This window comes from Ursus americanus, chromosome 17 (genome assembly GCF_024610735.1).
Source record: "Ursus americanus isolate L20-20 chromosome 17, mUrsAme1.1.p, whole genome shotgun sequence".
Taxonomy (NCBI): Eukaryota; Metazoa; Chordata; class Mammalia; order Carnivora; family Ursidae; genus Ursus; species Ursus americanus.
Genome location: NC_142143.1, coordinates 11924797 through 11941951, shown reverse-complemented (window position 1 = coordinate 11941951; position 17155 = coordinate 11924797). Strand labels below are relative to the sequence as shown.

Sequence of the window (17155 nt, the reverse complement as noted above, 5' to 3'; positions counted from 1 at the left end):
TTATGTGACACTGAGGAGAAAAGCGTGTATTTCAAGACCAGCAGACAAAGTGAGAGCTTGCTCCCTGCAGGTGGTGTACAGATTTATAGAGCGAGGGGAGTGGGGGTGGGTGGGTGGAGAGAAAGGCAGGTGTGGTGCTTCAAATCACTACAGGAGCAAAGATCTAGCCCAAGGAGCTTGGCTTGAATGTTGTGCCTCTGGGCATCTCCACGGTTCTAACTCTTCCCTTCTCTCGCCTCCTCCCCGCTCCAGCTGAGAGCCACGGCTCTAGGCTCTAGACCGACCCTGCAGGAGGGGCTCTTAGGAGACCATTTTCCTGTGGCAATACGGCACCCCTGATTAAATGGGAGTTAACACAGACGTGAATACAAACACTTGGAATAATGAGAATACCGTTACTATTTTTGACAGAGATCTATCTACTTTGAAAAGTAGATATGAAAAGGTCTTTAAGAGAGGTATTTAAATTTTATTTTATTACTACTTAAAACTGGAGTGAAGAGAAGAACTGTCATGATCAACTTCTAATCTTCCACTTATGACTTCAGTGGTAGATGAGAGATGATCTTTAATGACTCAAACCTCTCAAACACTCCACTATTTCACATCTGCCCAAATTAGCTCATTTCCCAAATCTCGCTGGGTAGGCACAAAAAGAAACCAGCGGAACTGTGACAGGCTGTCTGCCGTTCTCCCTCCCCAAGCATCCAGCTATGGGCAAACCTAACAGTGCATTATTATCCAAATGAACTCACCGACCTTGTTTTAAGGAGAAAGGCAGAGGGCAAGGGGAATATGTGTTTCAAGTCTTAGAGTCCCGGTGGGTCTAGATTTTTAGGCAACTTCAAACTTAGGTAACAGCACGGTCCGATCACTACTATGGTCTCACTGTGGGGCCCAATTGGGGATTCAGGAGTCCTGTCCACATGGACTCGACTTCCTCCCTTTCCTCATTTCTTTCCCAGTGGAGAGAAAATGTCCCCACCTGCTAAGACCTCCAAGTCTAAAAGCCCAGTCTGAACACCATGGGTAAATGTGATTGACAAACTAAAAGAGGCGGCAGTGATAGGACAGTGCGTAGCGCGCGCCCAGCGTGGACAGCGGCAATGGGACAGGAGCACTTCATTTTGGAGGACGTGCCATCACGCACAGAACTTGACCGTGCGCTGCTGAGGAAGCAGGGCTTAGATCACACGCTCACAAGTCTCGGTTGTCCAAAAAAGCCTCTGTTCCCCTCTCTAACGTGGAGCTGGAATGGTTAGTATAATTCAATTTTTTCACTGCAATCCACAATCTGATTGATTGGCAGGTCACACTGGCACTCCTACCTGAGGTATTTTAGCGCTAATGATTGGTTCCTGTAAGACTATTCTATAACAGAACACAGGAAGAGCAGTTCAAAAAACACAGCTGTGGAAGGAAAACAATCATACAAAAAGCCCGCTAAGGGGCCCACCAGCCTTTTCTTTCCTTTGGATGCAAGCATGCTTTTCATAGGATAAGAATTAGGAGCAGTTTGTTATCCCTTTAAACAGTGAATTAGGGTAAACCATGCCCTTTCTACTGGTCAAGAAAAAGAGGGGCGGGGAGGACACACGATCTATCTGCTACACTCAAGGCTTCTCACTGGGGTCTCTTCACACACTGCGGGCACAACTGCTAGATCAGTTCTCCAGAGAGGAAAGTGCCACAAAAGAAACAGAAAGGAAGCAAATGGCTAGCAGGGATTACGGACTAATAACAGAACAGGGAAAGAGATTAAAAAAAAAAAAAAACAGCTCCACTAATTTAATTAGTATAACTTAAGACAAAACGGGCAGCTTAAACTCTTTTCCCTCAAGATGTTTCTTCAAGCTCTTGTTCAGTGCACGTCGTGGAGTGGATAAACCCTCCACTCGTTCTACTGCTCATCTGTATTTCTGAGGAAACAAGGACTCAGTGTATGTGGACAGACTTCCACAGGCAGGAAAACGTACAGAGAAGCAGAACAAACTCAAGGAAACACAGAGGGGTTGTATGTGTGTGTGTGTGTGTGTGTGTGTGTGTGTGTTTAAAAGCAGCATCCCTTGCTCCCTCACATCTGAAAGTGGGAATAGAAAGTTCTCCAAGCTGTAGTTACATGAGCCTTCACTCAACGGCTGCCTCATTAAACAGTCCTGTTCGTTACCTTAGCAGGCCAGATTATTACTGCAGCACTGGTGACTAACTTTTCCCTCCAAGCGACTGCTTTAAAATAGGAACTAATAAATGATAATAACATTATGATTAATTCTTTTTAAGAAAGCACCACTGGTCAAACAAGTATTTCAGCAAGGTCACTAAATTATTTCTCTTTAGCTTCATAAGGTGATCCAGTTAGTAGATTAAAATATTTTTTTCCCAAGAGTATTTTCTCTATAAGTACAGAAAAATCATCTCTCTCTTAATAGAATCATATATTGTGAACTAAGGAAATGAGAGAACTATAAGCAAATGTTTGGCTGGTTCACTTAAACAAGGTGGAAATAGGCAAATCTTAATACGGCAGAAATAAGCCATACTTAAAAAAAATCCCCAAATAAAAAAGACATTAGAGAGAGAGAGAGAGAGAGAGAGAGAGAGAGAGGGAGAGGGAGAGAAACACCTTTGATTTAAGAATTCCAGTGGAAAAGCATGCTCCAATAGATCAGATTTCAGGAAAACAATTTAAAGAACATAAAGATGAGTTTCATGAGAATATGGATACTAATGTATATGGGAGAATGTACATGCTACGATCATATGCAAATATATATATTTAGGAAAGTGTCATTTGGTATGAAAGTAGGAATATTTCCCCAATCCTCAAGTTTCACTGTGAGCACAGGAAAAAAAAGGTACCTTTCATTACTTCTTGAAAACCATCTGAGGAAAGATGTGGATTTTAATTAAAGACCTGAGAGAAATAATGAGATATGCATTGAGTTTTGTGCTTGGCTATATAAATAACTGATGTCATCTGGGTAAGTCACAATCTAAGAAATGTATATAACAAAGTGAGAGGGTTGGACCAATTCATGGCTAAGATTCCTTTAAGCATTTGCTAGACTAAAGGCAAACTTTGAAGGTCTATTCTAAATAGGACAGGTGTGTCCAGTCACCTACAATATCCCAGAGGACTGCTTTATCCTATCTCTACTACCTGCAACACATAGAACCTCTACATTTTGAAAGTGCATTAAAGTTTTCTGATTGCCAGAGAATCTCTGGCAGAAATCTGTGGAAATAGTTCACTGCAAAGGTATACCCTTATTGATTTGGGGAGGTAAGGGAGGAGAAAGCATTTCTGGACAATTCTAACCTACGCCCAAGGAATAATTTCATGCTGACAAGTTTTTCTTAAGAAATTGTTTCTTAATGATTTGGGTGGTTAGACTAAGCTTGCATTCAGAAACAGATCATCTGGAGAGGTCTTAATAAAATATTTCAAAGCTCAAAAACTTTTGGATTCTTTGTCAGTTAGATCACTTTGTCCACATTTTAAATAATATGTGATAAACCAATCACGATGTAACAAGACAGTTTCGATAACGGATAATAATAATAATGATGTTAACATGGCTGGTAGAAGCAACAAATCCTATATGATAATCAAACGTTTGTCTAAGAAGAGTCTAGGTTGCTAATTATGCCACTCATTTCCCTCTAGATGGCTCTTAAGAAAAGAGACCCAACCAGTTGTGGACCTTTTTGATAAAGCAAGGCCGGAAGCACTGAGCGTTTGGTTTCCTCTCTTTATTCCCACTCTTCATTGGCATCAGCTCCTTCCTCCCCTTTCACAGGGTAATGCTCTCTCAAAGTATATAAAATAGGAAAACACATAGTTCAGAAAGCTTACTGCCATCTACATAAATCAAAGCTCCAATGATCTAAAGAGGGATATGAAATGAGAAGAAAAGCAGAAAAGAGAGAGTGGGTTTAAGCTAATATACCTATCCTATTATTTATGTATGCACATGACACAACAGTAATAAAAGACTTTAAACCTGCTGATCATCTCGCAAATAAATCACTGATACACAGAACATCTGTGGGTAGAGGGAAGGGAAAAGAATATGTCCAGTAGACTGACTCTAGCAATGATCAGGAAACCCAAAGGCTTAGTTTTTGCACCCAGGGGCAAGCGCAGTGGCAGAGAAGCATGCTTGCATTCTTAAATATATAAATATATATATATATATATCCACAAGGAAAAAGAAAATAAAAATTAAACAAATTATATGTAAAAAAACCAAACCAAAACAAAACAAAAAAAACCAAACCAAACCAAAGAAACAGAAAAAAAAGGCTGGCTTGTCAGGGAATGGGGTCAAGAAGGCCCCGGTGTGTGTACTTACATAGAGGTCAGCACCGTAAAATCCGTCCTGGTAAACCACACTGCAGAAAATCCACACAAAAACAAAAACAAAAAAACAAAAGAACAGAAACACATTCCGGTTATTGAGGACGGCAGCATGCACATGCGCTCTACACAGGCAGGTGATGTATGAATACATAACCGGGGCTGGGGGCCGCAGCGCGTCAGTGAGAGGACCGTGCAGTGCGCACGCACGTTATACAGCTCCAGGACATGCGAGGAGGGGGAGGAGCGCAAAACTGGAATGGACACCTGGATACTTGGTCATTACAGGAAAATTACAACAATAAAAAGCATTCCCAGAGGGCCTAATAGAACTACTGGAAATCTGCTGGATGAGAAACACCAAGTTTTCATACCCGGAGTTTTTTGTTTGTTTGTTTCATTTTGTTTTAAAAGCTTGCCCTAGGAGGAAATTTTTCTTTAAAGAGTTTCAAAATGATTGTGTGTGTATGGGATGGGGAGAGGCATGGAGAGAGGGATCTAATGTGAAAGAAATGAACCCAAAGAATTCCATCAGGGCAGGACTTGTATGCAGAGCATGTTTCAAAATTATGTTTAGTATTTTGTTTTCAGTTTCCTAGAAGTATGTACATTTTTTTTTCTGATATCCATACATCACCTGCTTTTTTACCCTGCACATTAGACATGCGATAAGATTTGGCTGATCACACAAGCATGCAAAGTATTATTATTCAGCATTTTAAGAACCAATGCAACACCTCAGAAAAACAAGTCAATCAATTCTGACCAAAGTAAACAGAGAAATGTAATTAAAAAAAAAACACAACCAAAAATACCCACAATGCATTGCTTTCACAAGCAGAGATAATGAGCTAAAGGTTAAGGTGATTGGTCCAAGGTCCAAGAATTGAAAGGTGCAGTGGGGATCCCAGATAGTAACAATATAATCCAGAGCGGGAAGGAGGAACTGGAAGATTTTAAGGGTTCTTTTTTGACCATAAACATATTCATGGAACTCTGAAAAATAGAACTGATAACTGACGTTCCGGGCATGACCAAGGATCATCCTGTTTTATTTGAAAGGATAAAACTGAGAAAGTAGCTGATTAGGAATAGAAGGGTTTATTTTCCTGTTTAGAAAAATGAATTTGTATCAAACAAAATACATGAATTTTTTGTTTGTTTTTTTAAATCCTGGGCAACACTAAACTATTATAATCAGATTTCAAACTTTTTGAGGTATTTTTGTGCATACAGACTTTCCCCAAAACATTACTCTGGGGCCAAAAGACATGGAACAGCAGTAGAGATATCTTAGATAAGACTTTCTTCTTCACATTTGTTAAATCAACATTCGGATTTTTTAAATGAGAAGATCTGTTTATTGTTTATTCAACTAAGTAAGCTGGAAGTTTTCACCACTATCTTCTCTGCTGTAATAAATAAACTAGTAAGTGAGGCCTTTAAATCATATTTTTGATTATGAAATAATTTATTTTTTGCAGGTAGCTGGAAAGTTTCTGAATTCTATTTACAATGATATTTTGTTGGGTTTACAGACTAGTATGGTCACACTTTTTGCAAATCCCCAAATATGCTGCGCCTTTGTATTACATAACAGGCAGAATGAACCCATCTGTGATGTTCATTTCACTACTATGTTCTATCCGTCTTCATAGTTTCCAATTGCAGTTAAAGCTTGATATTAGGAAGTAATCTGCCTCTCAACTATATTTTAGTAAAAAAAGACACTTGTTCATAATGAGAAGGCTGACAGAATGGAAAGCACTGAAGCCAAGTGGTGATTAATTAACCTTCAACTATTTCAGGAGGGGATACAGGCAAAGATTACAAACATCTCTTCTTACAGAGAAGAGTGGTGGCATTAAAAACACGAATGAAGTTTACCCTAAGTTGCATCACTCACTGGGAATATTCACCTAAATTCTAGAAGAATTCTAATATTCCCTGTATCAAATGCCACAAGGAGGCTAGAACATAATGATTAATGATGAAATTAGTTTACTAAGCTGAAAAGCAATTTTAGGCCATTCCCCATATAATACTGGACTTATTCCTTGCCATCTTCCATGTAAACCGGTGGTTTAGTTAATAAAAAAGAAAACATGGGAAATCAGTGTTCAATGTAATGCACAGAGATTGGTATGGTTAGACATAGAGATAAAATATCTTTGAGTGAACACAATATTGACAGACTTGGCAGAGAATGGGTTCTCAAGTTTGGCCAATATACTGCAATGAGCTACATTGAATAGGAACAAATCCAACCGTTTTTATAAAGTAACTCAGGAAGATTACAAAATAAAGAAGTCCCATGTTTCTGGTGAGTGGTACTGCTTTGCAAGCATGACGATAAACTCTCTTGGACTGAAATGGAAGGCGCTTCATGAACAATTTTCCTGGTGTGCAGAACTTCCAAAAGGTTTGTTATTATATTTTACTTGAGTATTTCTTGATGAAATAGTACTGCATCTTTATTCACTTCTTTAAAGAGATGTCAGAGGTTGAAGGTCAAAGGTCAAGTTGAGAGAGGAAAGAATAAAATTAAAAGCAAGTAATGGCAGAAGATGGAGATGATGGAATGCATGGGATTTAAACATCTATAAACTGCAAACAAAAGTTTATTTCTAAAGCAGTTCCCTTCCAGCAGGTTCTGGAGCCTGTTCATTTCAACATGCATACTTGTCTAATAAAAATGCTTTAATTCTGTGCAACGGAGGACCCCTAATGGCATGTCCATTTGGTCTACGAATGAACGCTAAGTTAGTATACCTCAAAGCCAATTTTGCTGTCAGAAAAGGACCTACAAAGGAGGCTCTTTCCCTTTGTGTTTTAACTAAGTAGCAGTGAATAGGCTCCTCTGCCACTACGTTCATTTCTCAGAAAGAATATGGACAAAAACCTGTCATAGGCAGAGAAAAGATGAAGAACACAAATGTCACCTCTTTGAAGAAAGAAAGTCCTTGGTACAACTAACTTATCGAAGTCCACTCTTCATAAAAATATACATTTTAGGCTGACACTGAGAAACAACTAAAAACAAAACCTGCCATCTTCACTCCTCCTCCCCCATTCAATAGCAAAGGATTTATTTGTTGCTATGGAATCATTCCACTGCATGAGACACCCTCCATACAAAAATCAAAGGGTGAAGGATGCTCAGCTACATTAGTTGTTTTACCATCATTCAGAAGCCAACTGTAGTTTAATTCTTCCTACTTCTCCCTTTCTCCCTGGATTCAATTGGACTTGGTTCATCTTTGAATTAACCTCTTTTAATCCGTTTCCTACAAAGAAAGCAAATCCATTGTGGGTAGCTAGCTCTGCTGCTCACCACCCAGGCAGTGACACCAAAAGGGAGGGCGATGTGGTAGCCTCAGCCCCAACAGGGGTGGTGATCAGGGGGTGAGCACAGCAGATGCAGTCTTGGACTACAGTCTTGAGCTCCTATTTTGGTTCTCTGCAGTAGTGTTAATCCATATTCGTGCGATGCTGAGTGAACTCCATGCCAACACACTGCTAGTAAACACAAGACAGTTCTGGCTGCTGTCTTAAGCCACTACCACGAGGGCTTAAGGTGGCCAAAATGAAGATTTAGATAATGAATCGGTATTTTGTTACATTCTGATGATGGTATATTTTGGTTCTTGCCATCTAATCCATTAATTTACAAATATTCAGAGAATCTCTACGATGTGGCACGGCAACGTCCCAGAAGTTGTGAGAGGGCCATGGTATTCTTTTCTGCCCAGCTGCTTGTTTTGGAATCTCATGCTTACCCTGGATAGGCGGGAATGGCTGTTGGAGGTACCGCTCGGACCGCACCGTATACCGTCCGCCCTCTGCCCCTCAGATGGGCTCCTCTGAAAGCGGCCGCCGTGGTGGCTGCAGTCGGGTAAGGGAAGCCAGGAACTAAAGGGAGACCCAAAATATGACAGGAATGTCAACTTGCATTCAATAGCAGGGGGTACAATCCCAATTTGCTTTGAACCAATTCCAGGAAAGGCTGAAAGATATGTACCCCATCTTTTCTGAGAAAGAAATGGAGAGACCCGATATGCAAAGTTAACGATGCACGCTCCGCGTTCATCACCCATCGTGAGTGAGTTTACTCTGCTCCTTCTCAATTCTGGCATTTACAATGCAAGCCGGTGAGAAACAGGTCAAGAAACTCTGAGAACTACTGCTGTAATAAGAGACGAGACTTTTCATTTCTGCGGGCGCTTTACATGGATTGATATAAACTCTTTAACCGGCCAATTATTAATCTTGTTTTCACATGTTATTATGCACATATAATAATTATTCTTCATAAGAATAGTCTTTTGTGTTTGTACATGGTGCCAACCTCCAAGGCACACAATAATCTTTAGACATTTCATTAGTCCACTTTATTCTTTTATCTAAAATGTTTTAATCCAGAAATGTAAGGGGAGAGGGAAATGACTTCTCCCCTGTAATCTTGTGGCCTTTAGAGAGACCGACAGTTTCTAAAGGTCTATTTTAAATGTGCTATCCTTTGGAAAGCACACAGAAACATTTATTCCATATTCACCAAACTCTTTTTAATTATACCTTTTGCTGGAGCAAAATGGCTCCGGTCAGAATGACTTCAGGCTCTCGACAGAGCGGAGAATAATCATTAATATTGTAGGTGCTGCTAAATGATAGTCTACTAGAGGGCCCAAAGCTGACTTGCAGAGAACATCATATATTCCACAAGTACCCATTTCTTTGGTTTTCTTTAATATTAAGTGCAGACTAAAATGTTCTATAAACGTCCTCACCCCCCTCAACCTTCTCCAACTATTTATGCTTTGTGGCAATCTTAATATCTGGCCAGAAAGATTCTAACACAGGTTAAGCAGGACGGGGTACTGTGACAGCATTTATTAACTCTCTCTCGAAGGCCTCTTCAGTTATATATTAAATTGAAGAAGAAAAAAAAGACTAGCACACATCACTGTTTACTCACAACAGTCAAAATCCATGCCAGGCCAACATAGGCTACTTACTGATTAAAGGAATGTAAGTGTTAATACCCCCTCTTCCTGATAGGGGCACTGCTGCATCATTGCCTAGGGACACGTCTGCTTGAAAGCTGGATGCTGATTGCATTTAAAAAAATTAAAAAATGCAAAAAGATTACAAAGGAATAGTAAATTGAAAAACAACAGATGTTGTTACAGTTAACTCGCACAAATGGAAAGATTAACGAAATACTACCTGCATATAACTCAGGGCCATATACAGCTCCAACTACGGGGCTTAATTTCCAACCTGAAACGGAAGAGAGGACAGTGAGCATTTAGGACTCCGTGAAGGACACAAGGAAAAGGGCATGTGCAAGCTGGCTCCAGATATCCCCGTGCTTCGAATCCACCCACCAACATCTCTGTAGATGCCCGCCTGGGGCTTATACGAGAGGGGGAGGACATTTCTACAGCTGAGCATCTTTAAGCAGGACTAGCACAGTGAAGGGATAATGAGGAGCTGGGGCGGGGGGACGCAAGTATAGGTGCAAACTGGAGGGAGAGAAACATTGGGAGGGAAGTAGGAAGACAGAGAGGGAATGAGAGAAGGACAAAGAAATATAAGAAATACAAATAAATCTTGGGCTCTGGTACAGAACTGCTTAGAATGTATTCTTTATTTTTAGAAAAAGGAGAAAGGCAGAATATGTCATTCTCACCACACTGTGATGCATTTTCTTATCACTGTCTGTTTACTACTCTCACTGCTTTACAAAGGTATCCTCTGAATTCAAATTTGAGCTAATCTTTGACTCCATGTTCAACTATACCATGCAGATGGAAATCTGGGTAAGCCAAAATCCCCTTTCTTTGGGATTTACCATTGGAATTTCATTGCAGTTAACCTCAGCCAAGTGAACAAGAGGAGACACAGAGTAATAAAATTCAAGATACATCCCCAACTTCATATATGTCTTGGGATTTTAAATTGGTAATATACATACTTAAGTTAATCAGTCGTTTTAGCTAAAGGATAGACTGCTGTTGAACATCAGCCTAAGCATTTATAAACTTTAAGTATTCCCAAATATTAGGTTTCATGTCAACTTTATTTCTTCATTCCCCCTTTTTCTATTTACAGGAAGGTAGCAGGCCCTAAAAAAGAAAAATGTACCACTGCCCACTGATAGTTAAGGAGTAGAATTCCAGATGAAAACTTTAATCAATAGACATTTACAGAATTTTACACATAAAGAAGCAAACATGCTCCATTATTTTTCTGAAAGACTGGAGACAGTATTCAAGAGAAAACTCATTCATTCTGAACCAATTCAATCCCCCATTTATTATTTTATGTGCTCACAGATGGTGAGCACATTATTTTACATAAAAATTGAGCAAATATCTCCGTTCAAATCCTACTGGAGTTGTAAGAACACAAATGTTCTGCAATGCCAGACAAATCAAGTGATTAAAACCAACGTAAACTAAACTGCTGGCTGAGAATTCACCAGAAAGCACCTAGCACACTGTTCTCAGAAGCTTTAACCACAAGCAGTTGTAGGTCTCTAAAGTTTGGCTCCATTAGGCTTGAATATTAATTTAGAATAATATTCAAAAATGACTTTTTTTCTTCATACCAATGGCACTATTACTTAAGCATTCCCTTAAGTAATAATATACATTTTAATAATGGTATATAATGGTATGCTGTCAATAATACTTTGAATATGTTTAGTTTTGTGCAAATTTACGATATATTTTGACCTTTACAAAACCCAAAGGGAGAGTTAAGACATGTACCACAGCTGGGACAACAAGTACTATACTTCTCTAGGATTAATTTCCCAAATAATAAGCTAAGAGGGCTGGGTTTTGATGACTTCCACAGAGCCTTCAGGCGCTAAAATTCTGTGACTGCAAATTCATAGACACAAAAACAGAATCAGGTTAAAAAAAAACTGGCCCAATAACACAGAATAAAATGAAGAATCAAATCTAGAAGTGGAATTTCTGTCTTCTGAATTCCAGGCAGTGACTCTTTCTACCACACCATTCCCCTGGATCTAAAGGAAATCTGACATACTTTGCCTCTCCTTCCTATTTTGTTTACACTGGGTTATTATCAAAGTTGCAGAAACTTGTTTTTTTGTTTTTTTTTTTTAAGATTTCATTTATTTGTCAGAGAGAGAGAGAGAGAGAGCACAAGCAAAGGGAGCAACAGGCAGAGGGAGAAGCAGGCTCCCCAATGAGCAGGGAGCCCGATGTGGGGCTTGATCCTAGCACCTTGGGATCATGACCCGAGCCGAAGGCAGACATTCAACTGACTGAGCCACCCAGGAGTCCCAGAAATTTGTTTTTGTGATAGCAGTGTAAAAAACAAAAGAGGTAAAGAGGGGGAGGTGGTGGTATCACATGATGTACCATTGATAAAATGGAGAGGGAAAACGTAAATTATGCTGATAAATGCAAATTACGCTGATTTGTACCATCTGTTTGAAAAGGTGGGCTAAATGTATCCACTGAAGACATCACGGAATATACTAAGATATTATACTTGATTTAAGACATTACCAGCACATACTATCATACTCTAGCAGTAGATTCAGACTTTTAAGAAGCATGAGGAAACATCCCGTTAGATTCTAGATAAGATTTCATGCCCAACGCTAAGATATATGACAGAGAAGGAGTTGCTGCAGGCCTCAAGACCCGACCCATGGGTTTCCTCTCCGCCCCTCCCCAGGAGGCCCTGTAGAAGCGGCCGGCAACACCACTGCTACACTGCAGATTCAAAGTAAATTCTATCTCATTTAGATGACATGAGTCTAGATTAAACTGACAAATGATGTAAAGGTTCTGCTTTTGTTAGGCAAAATATTCACAGGGTTTCTTTCTTAATGAGAAACATGTATGAAACCCACTCTATAGCACGTAGTCCGGGGATAGAAGGTGGAAACCACATGCACGCACGTGCACCATGGCTGTTATCTCTAGAGCGTACCTTTAAAGGGAGAGCGAGGGGTCAAGAATTACTCCACTCATGCTCAGGAGTGGGTAGGGGTCAGTAGTAAAAGTGAGCGTTGGTGGGCACGTATTACTGACAAGCCTATCATATCACAAAGAATGACAGCAGCTAAAAATGAGGGTGTCTTAGTGGGACCCTACTAGGTTCACAGGTAACCTCAAATGACGTATTTACACTGTGTGTATGATGAACTTTACTGAGACCATTACAGCTTAGGAACTGAAAAACTAAGCTTAATTCTAAAAAAAAAGTTAACCGTAAAAACGGAATACTCTCCCAGGAAAGAAAATACTTCAATGTAAATTAAACAAACTGCCATAAGACTAAATCAAGAGAGATTTTTTTGATGATTACCAAAAGTTCACATATTAAGAATAAATGACATCCTTCTGAAGATGATTTGTAATCTCTTACCATTTGCATATGGTGTGACCATCTTCTTATTGGTCATTACACGTGCTGTAGCATTATTCACCTAAAAATACAAAGGAAAAAAAGGGGCAGGGAGAAAGTAGACCACATTAGGGAACATGGAGTTGCTCATCCGGATAACACAGCACTCAAGTTTAATAAAATGTAAATTTCAGAGAACATTGATTTAAATAATTAATATAGCAATATAAAATATTAATATATAGTATTTTAATAAAGTGTTTATAAAACGAGGCTAACAAGAGTAAAATGCAGTTTCTTGGTCTCCAAATGGAAAACTCGGGCTATTTTACCACCAAGTGCTTGAAAGGAAAGATACATTTGCAAGTTCTTTGGAGATCTCTTAAACAGAGAAGTCTCTGCATTATGTAAAATACGGGAAAAAGTAAATTGGAAACAACTCTGTTTGCACATGAACTTTGAAGCTCATGAATAAAACAGAGGCTTGCCACATGGGCCAGAGAATAGATTTACAGGAAGATAAGAAAATAAATCTATGGATTTCACCTGTTCTAATGTTCAGGATTTTTCATGATTGTGTAAGATTTTACTGTTTGAGGAGTAAAAAAAAAAAAAAAATATCAGAACTCAGAAGCCCATGTTGACCATCTTCAGAACCATGCTGAATTTTCTAGACTATGTGGTCTATCCATTCAAGAATAATGTTTTCAGAAGGCCTTTAAATGAGGCACTTAACTGAAAAAGTAAAGCTTCGGTTTCTTTTGTTTTATGGTTCTCTCCACCCTCATTACAGAAGTGCAGAATTTAGAGCATTCTCGGTGCTAGGGTAAGTAGATGTTACAAAGATGGTGCTGATGACAAAAAGATGAATGGAGCCTCAAAGCCAGAAGACTGCAGCCCAGTGTCAGAACCAGCCTAAAGCTCTTGCAAGGAGGGTGCAGCATCACCATAGAACCTGGCTGTATACCATGTGGTCAAATCAGAGAACAGGTCAGCTTTTAAAAGAACTACAAAACATACCAAATATAAATGTCTTATTTTGTCACTGGGGATTTACATTAAGTTAACTTTGTATGGTGATAAATTTGTGTTATGGAAAGACCAATTTTAGGTGGAACTGGAACCAAAAAATGTATTAACAGGTCTTTCAGGATTTGTAGAGTGGGAATCTTCCTTTGTGAGGAAAAGAAACTCCATTTACTCTAGTTCGACCCACCAAATAATAGAAACATTTCACATTTAAAAAGAAAGAATGGGATACAACAATGATGAGACTGAGAGCATGCAGTTAACACACACACACACAAATAAAAGAAAGAAAAAACAATCAGTTTTGGAAAGAAGGGAGAAAGTGAAGAGCGAGGTTCTCACAGACAAGGATTAGAACGGGGTCAGAGCTTACACTAGCCACTAGAGCAGAATGCACCCAAGCGCTAAAAGGAAAATGGCCAGAACCAATCAGAAACCACCAGTCAGCAAGAGACCAATAGCCGCAGGTAACAGAGAGAAGGGGTGGGAGAGACAGAGGGAAAAAGGACAGGGGCAGAACTTGGGGAAAGAGAGCAAGAACGCAGGGGAAAAGAAAAGAGAAAGTCAGGAGGGGTGTCACGGGCAGCAAAGAGAGCTGTGAGGGCAAGGAAAGAACAGTCAGAGCTACAAACAGAGGTTTGGGGAAGGAAAAAGGAAGTAGGGGCGGGAAGTGCATTAATAAAACCAGCCAAACTTGGAGTTCAGTAACTCTGAGTAAGATGTGCAAGGGGAAAAAAATCACCATGATGTCAGTAATCAAACAGCTCAGACTGCTACAAACAATATGTACATCCAAAGTCCAGGCGGCATTACTCAACAGCATTGAAAATAAAAGGGGGAAAGGAAAAGGAAGAGGAACAAGTCAAATCACATTTTGTAGTGTTAATGTGAGATGGCAGATGGACTTTTTCTTTCTTATTTAATTGTTTTGTAATTAACAATTGAAAAAGCTTCTTCTCTAGTGCTTCGTTTCACTTACCGCCAACGGGCACCATCGCCAGCATTGTGTATAGTTACCATGGAAAGAGTGAGTCAAGTGAAGGGCCCTAAATGCTAAACCATTGGAAAGGGAGGGAAAAAGCAAAATATGCAGACATCTTACTCAAAATGGTGGCTTTTATATTTCATACTTTTAAAAACTGGGAAAGGGGAAAGGAGCCAGTTAACCTTCACTGCGTTCTTAAAAAGGGTTAGCGAACATCATGTGGCTGCCGTGAACACAGTAACAGCTATTTGCCAGGCAGCCCTCAAACCCTCTGAGGATTTTATCCATTAACGGTGGAAATTCTTGATATTAAATATACTTAAAAACTCCACGAGTTTTGGGTTCCTTCTTCCCTCCCACCACCTCTGCAGTCTTGTACTCATTGCTTATCACACGCACATGGAGGCGAACTGGCCGCCCGAGAGAGAGGATATTGGCTGGCTCCTTGATTCATTACAGGACACAATGTCACAAATTGGATAGTTTTTAGACATTTATAAAGTTAGTTTTATTTTGGCCTGATCACAGGTATTCATACGGAGTCTCGCAAACTGAAGCAAAGGAAAAAAATCAAGAGAGCAGAAGGATGAACATTTTGGAGGAAAAAAGTAAATGAGAAACAAATACACATGTACACGCACACGAGTAAATAAAAATGAACCCCCCCTCCAACAACCAAAAAATGAGGAAAGGAGGACAGAAGTGTTACTTTTACACATTTTAGTGCAAGAAGGTGAAGGACACAGAGACACACACACACACACAAATGTGTGTGTGCAGACACACACACAAGACAGGGCTCCAAATGTGAAATAAGTGAGGGAATACACAAAAGAGAAATAAAATATAAACCAGAAATTGAATTATTGAAGACATGCACCTCGATTTTACGGCCCTCTACCACGGTGCCGTGTAATTTCTCCCTGGCCCTGTCTGCATCAGCACTATTCTCGAAAGTTACGAACCCGAATCCCTGCATGCAGCGGGAGAAGGGGGGAAAACATGCACATCGTTATATTGAAGTATCGATCTCTTGGTAAACAGAGAAAAAAATATCACAGTATGAAACCGACATCAGCATCGATTCAGCAATACTCTCCCAAAGTCACATTTTTGGTCCATGCATATTTGGTAAAAGGAAATTAAATCCAATAACAGAATACAGAACCGTAGTAGTAGTAGTAGTAATAATAATAATAATAATAATAATAATAATAATAATAGCAACAACAATAATAATGATAATGTAATTAACAATAAGAACAATCATAAAATAAAACATAAAGCATGTGAGGCCAGACCAAAATTAAGGTATAGAGCTACTCGGGTCAAACTCTTCACCAAGAATCTGCACATATTTTTAGATGTCCTCTCTCTTTCAATTCATGCTCTTAATTTACGTGTCCCTTTATGTAATGCTAAAAAATACTTCATTAAATCTGTCATTCCCCGGTAACTTCTATATGAAGCCTTCCATTTAGGTGTAATCACTGTATAATGGGCGATCTCATCATTTTAGCCCCACTCTGCATGCTTGCTTGTTATCACCATAATTCCTCTGGGAACAGGATAATTTAAAACAGAGCCTCGATCTACAATTCTGTAGGTACTGGGTGTGGAAGAAGAGAGCACCCATGCTCATCTAAGCTAATGAAAATATCACTAAGCAGCAGCCAATTATGCCTTTTCGTCAATGAATTTTAAACAACCAGACTGGCACTCAGAGTAAAAATAGGTTCAGCTGAATTCCAGAAAATAGCTTACCCAAATTTGCCTAATTTACACATTTGTTGAAGCCTACATCTGCTACTAAATGTATTAGTAATTTTCCATGTGGAAGGAAAAAAGGAATAATCAAAAAGGCAGTGCGAATGAGGTCTGTTAGGGATATCAATTGTATACTGTTCGACAGGAAAAGAATACCATAGAACAGCAATACAGTTGCTCCTCTGAGTTAGAATTAATTTCTTTGTGCACTGTACACAAATAAATCATATGGAGCTTTAATTCATTAAGTGGACAAAGCGGGAACCAGGGAGTTAACCCACTTACTCCTATATTCATATTTATCTGAAAAGACTGTCTTGGTCACAATCATACCACCAATGTCAAAAGCAGCAGGATTTACTATATATTTATATGACTATTTCATCAAGCACTGTACCAGTTTCATCCTAGCTGCTTTGTCCTTCTCTTTCCACTCTGCAACTGTAACATTTTCTCAAGCTATTTACATGTGTAGAGTAGTAAATTCTTCGGATTTTCTGGGAAAGTCCCCATTTCTCAATAGCTGCACTGTCCCTCTAGCATTCTTTGAACATTCCACTGTAGGATAACCTGGAACCCTTTGCTATTTTTACTGAAGTTCTGCTTTGCTGCCCTCCACG

At 39.4% G+C, this 17155-nt stretch overlaps 1 protein-coding gene across 24 annotated transcripts in view; it reads right to left on the bottom strand.

Moving 5' to 3' along the window:
- Positions 1-17155, bottom strand: part of RBFOX2 (RNA binding fox-1 homolog 2) — a 271018-nt gene that overhangs the window by 12060 nt on the left and 241803 nt on the right. For 9 of the 24 annotated variants that reach the window (XM_087868764.1, XM_087868757.1, XM_045780156.2 and 6 more), the window contains 6 exons: positions 15649-15741; positions 12776-12836; positions 9587-9640; positions 9376-9468; positions 8140-8284; positions 4356-4395 (listed from right to left, as the gene is read on the bottom strand). In XM_087868764.1, coding sequence (XP_087724890.1) covers positions 4356-4395; positions 8140-8284; positions 9376-9468; positions 9587-9640; positions 12776-12836; positions 15649-15741 — 486 coding nt within the window. Of the gene's footprint in view, positions 1-1328; positions 1372-4355; positions 4396-7541; positions 7648-8139; positions 8285-9375; positions 9469-9586; positions 9641-12775; positions 12837-15648; positions 15742-17155 lie in introns of those variants that run through there. The other 15 variants (XM_087868759.1, XM_045780160.2, XM_087868758.1 and 12 more) reach the window with 8 other exon arrangements.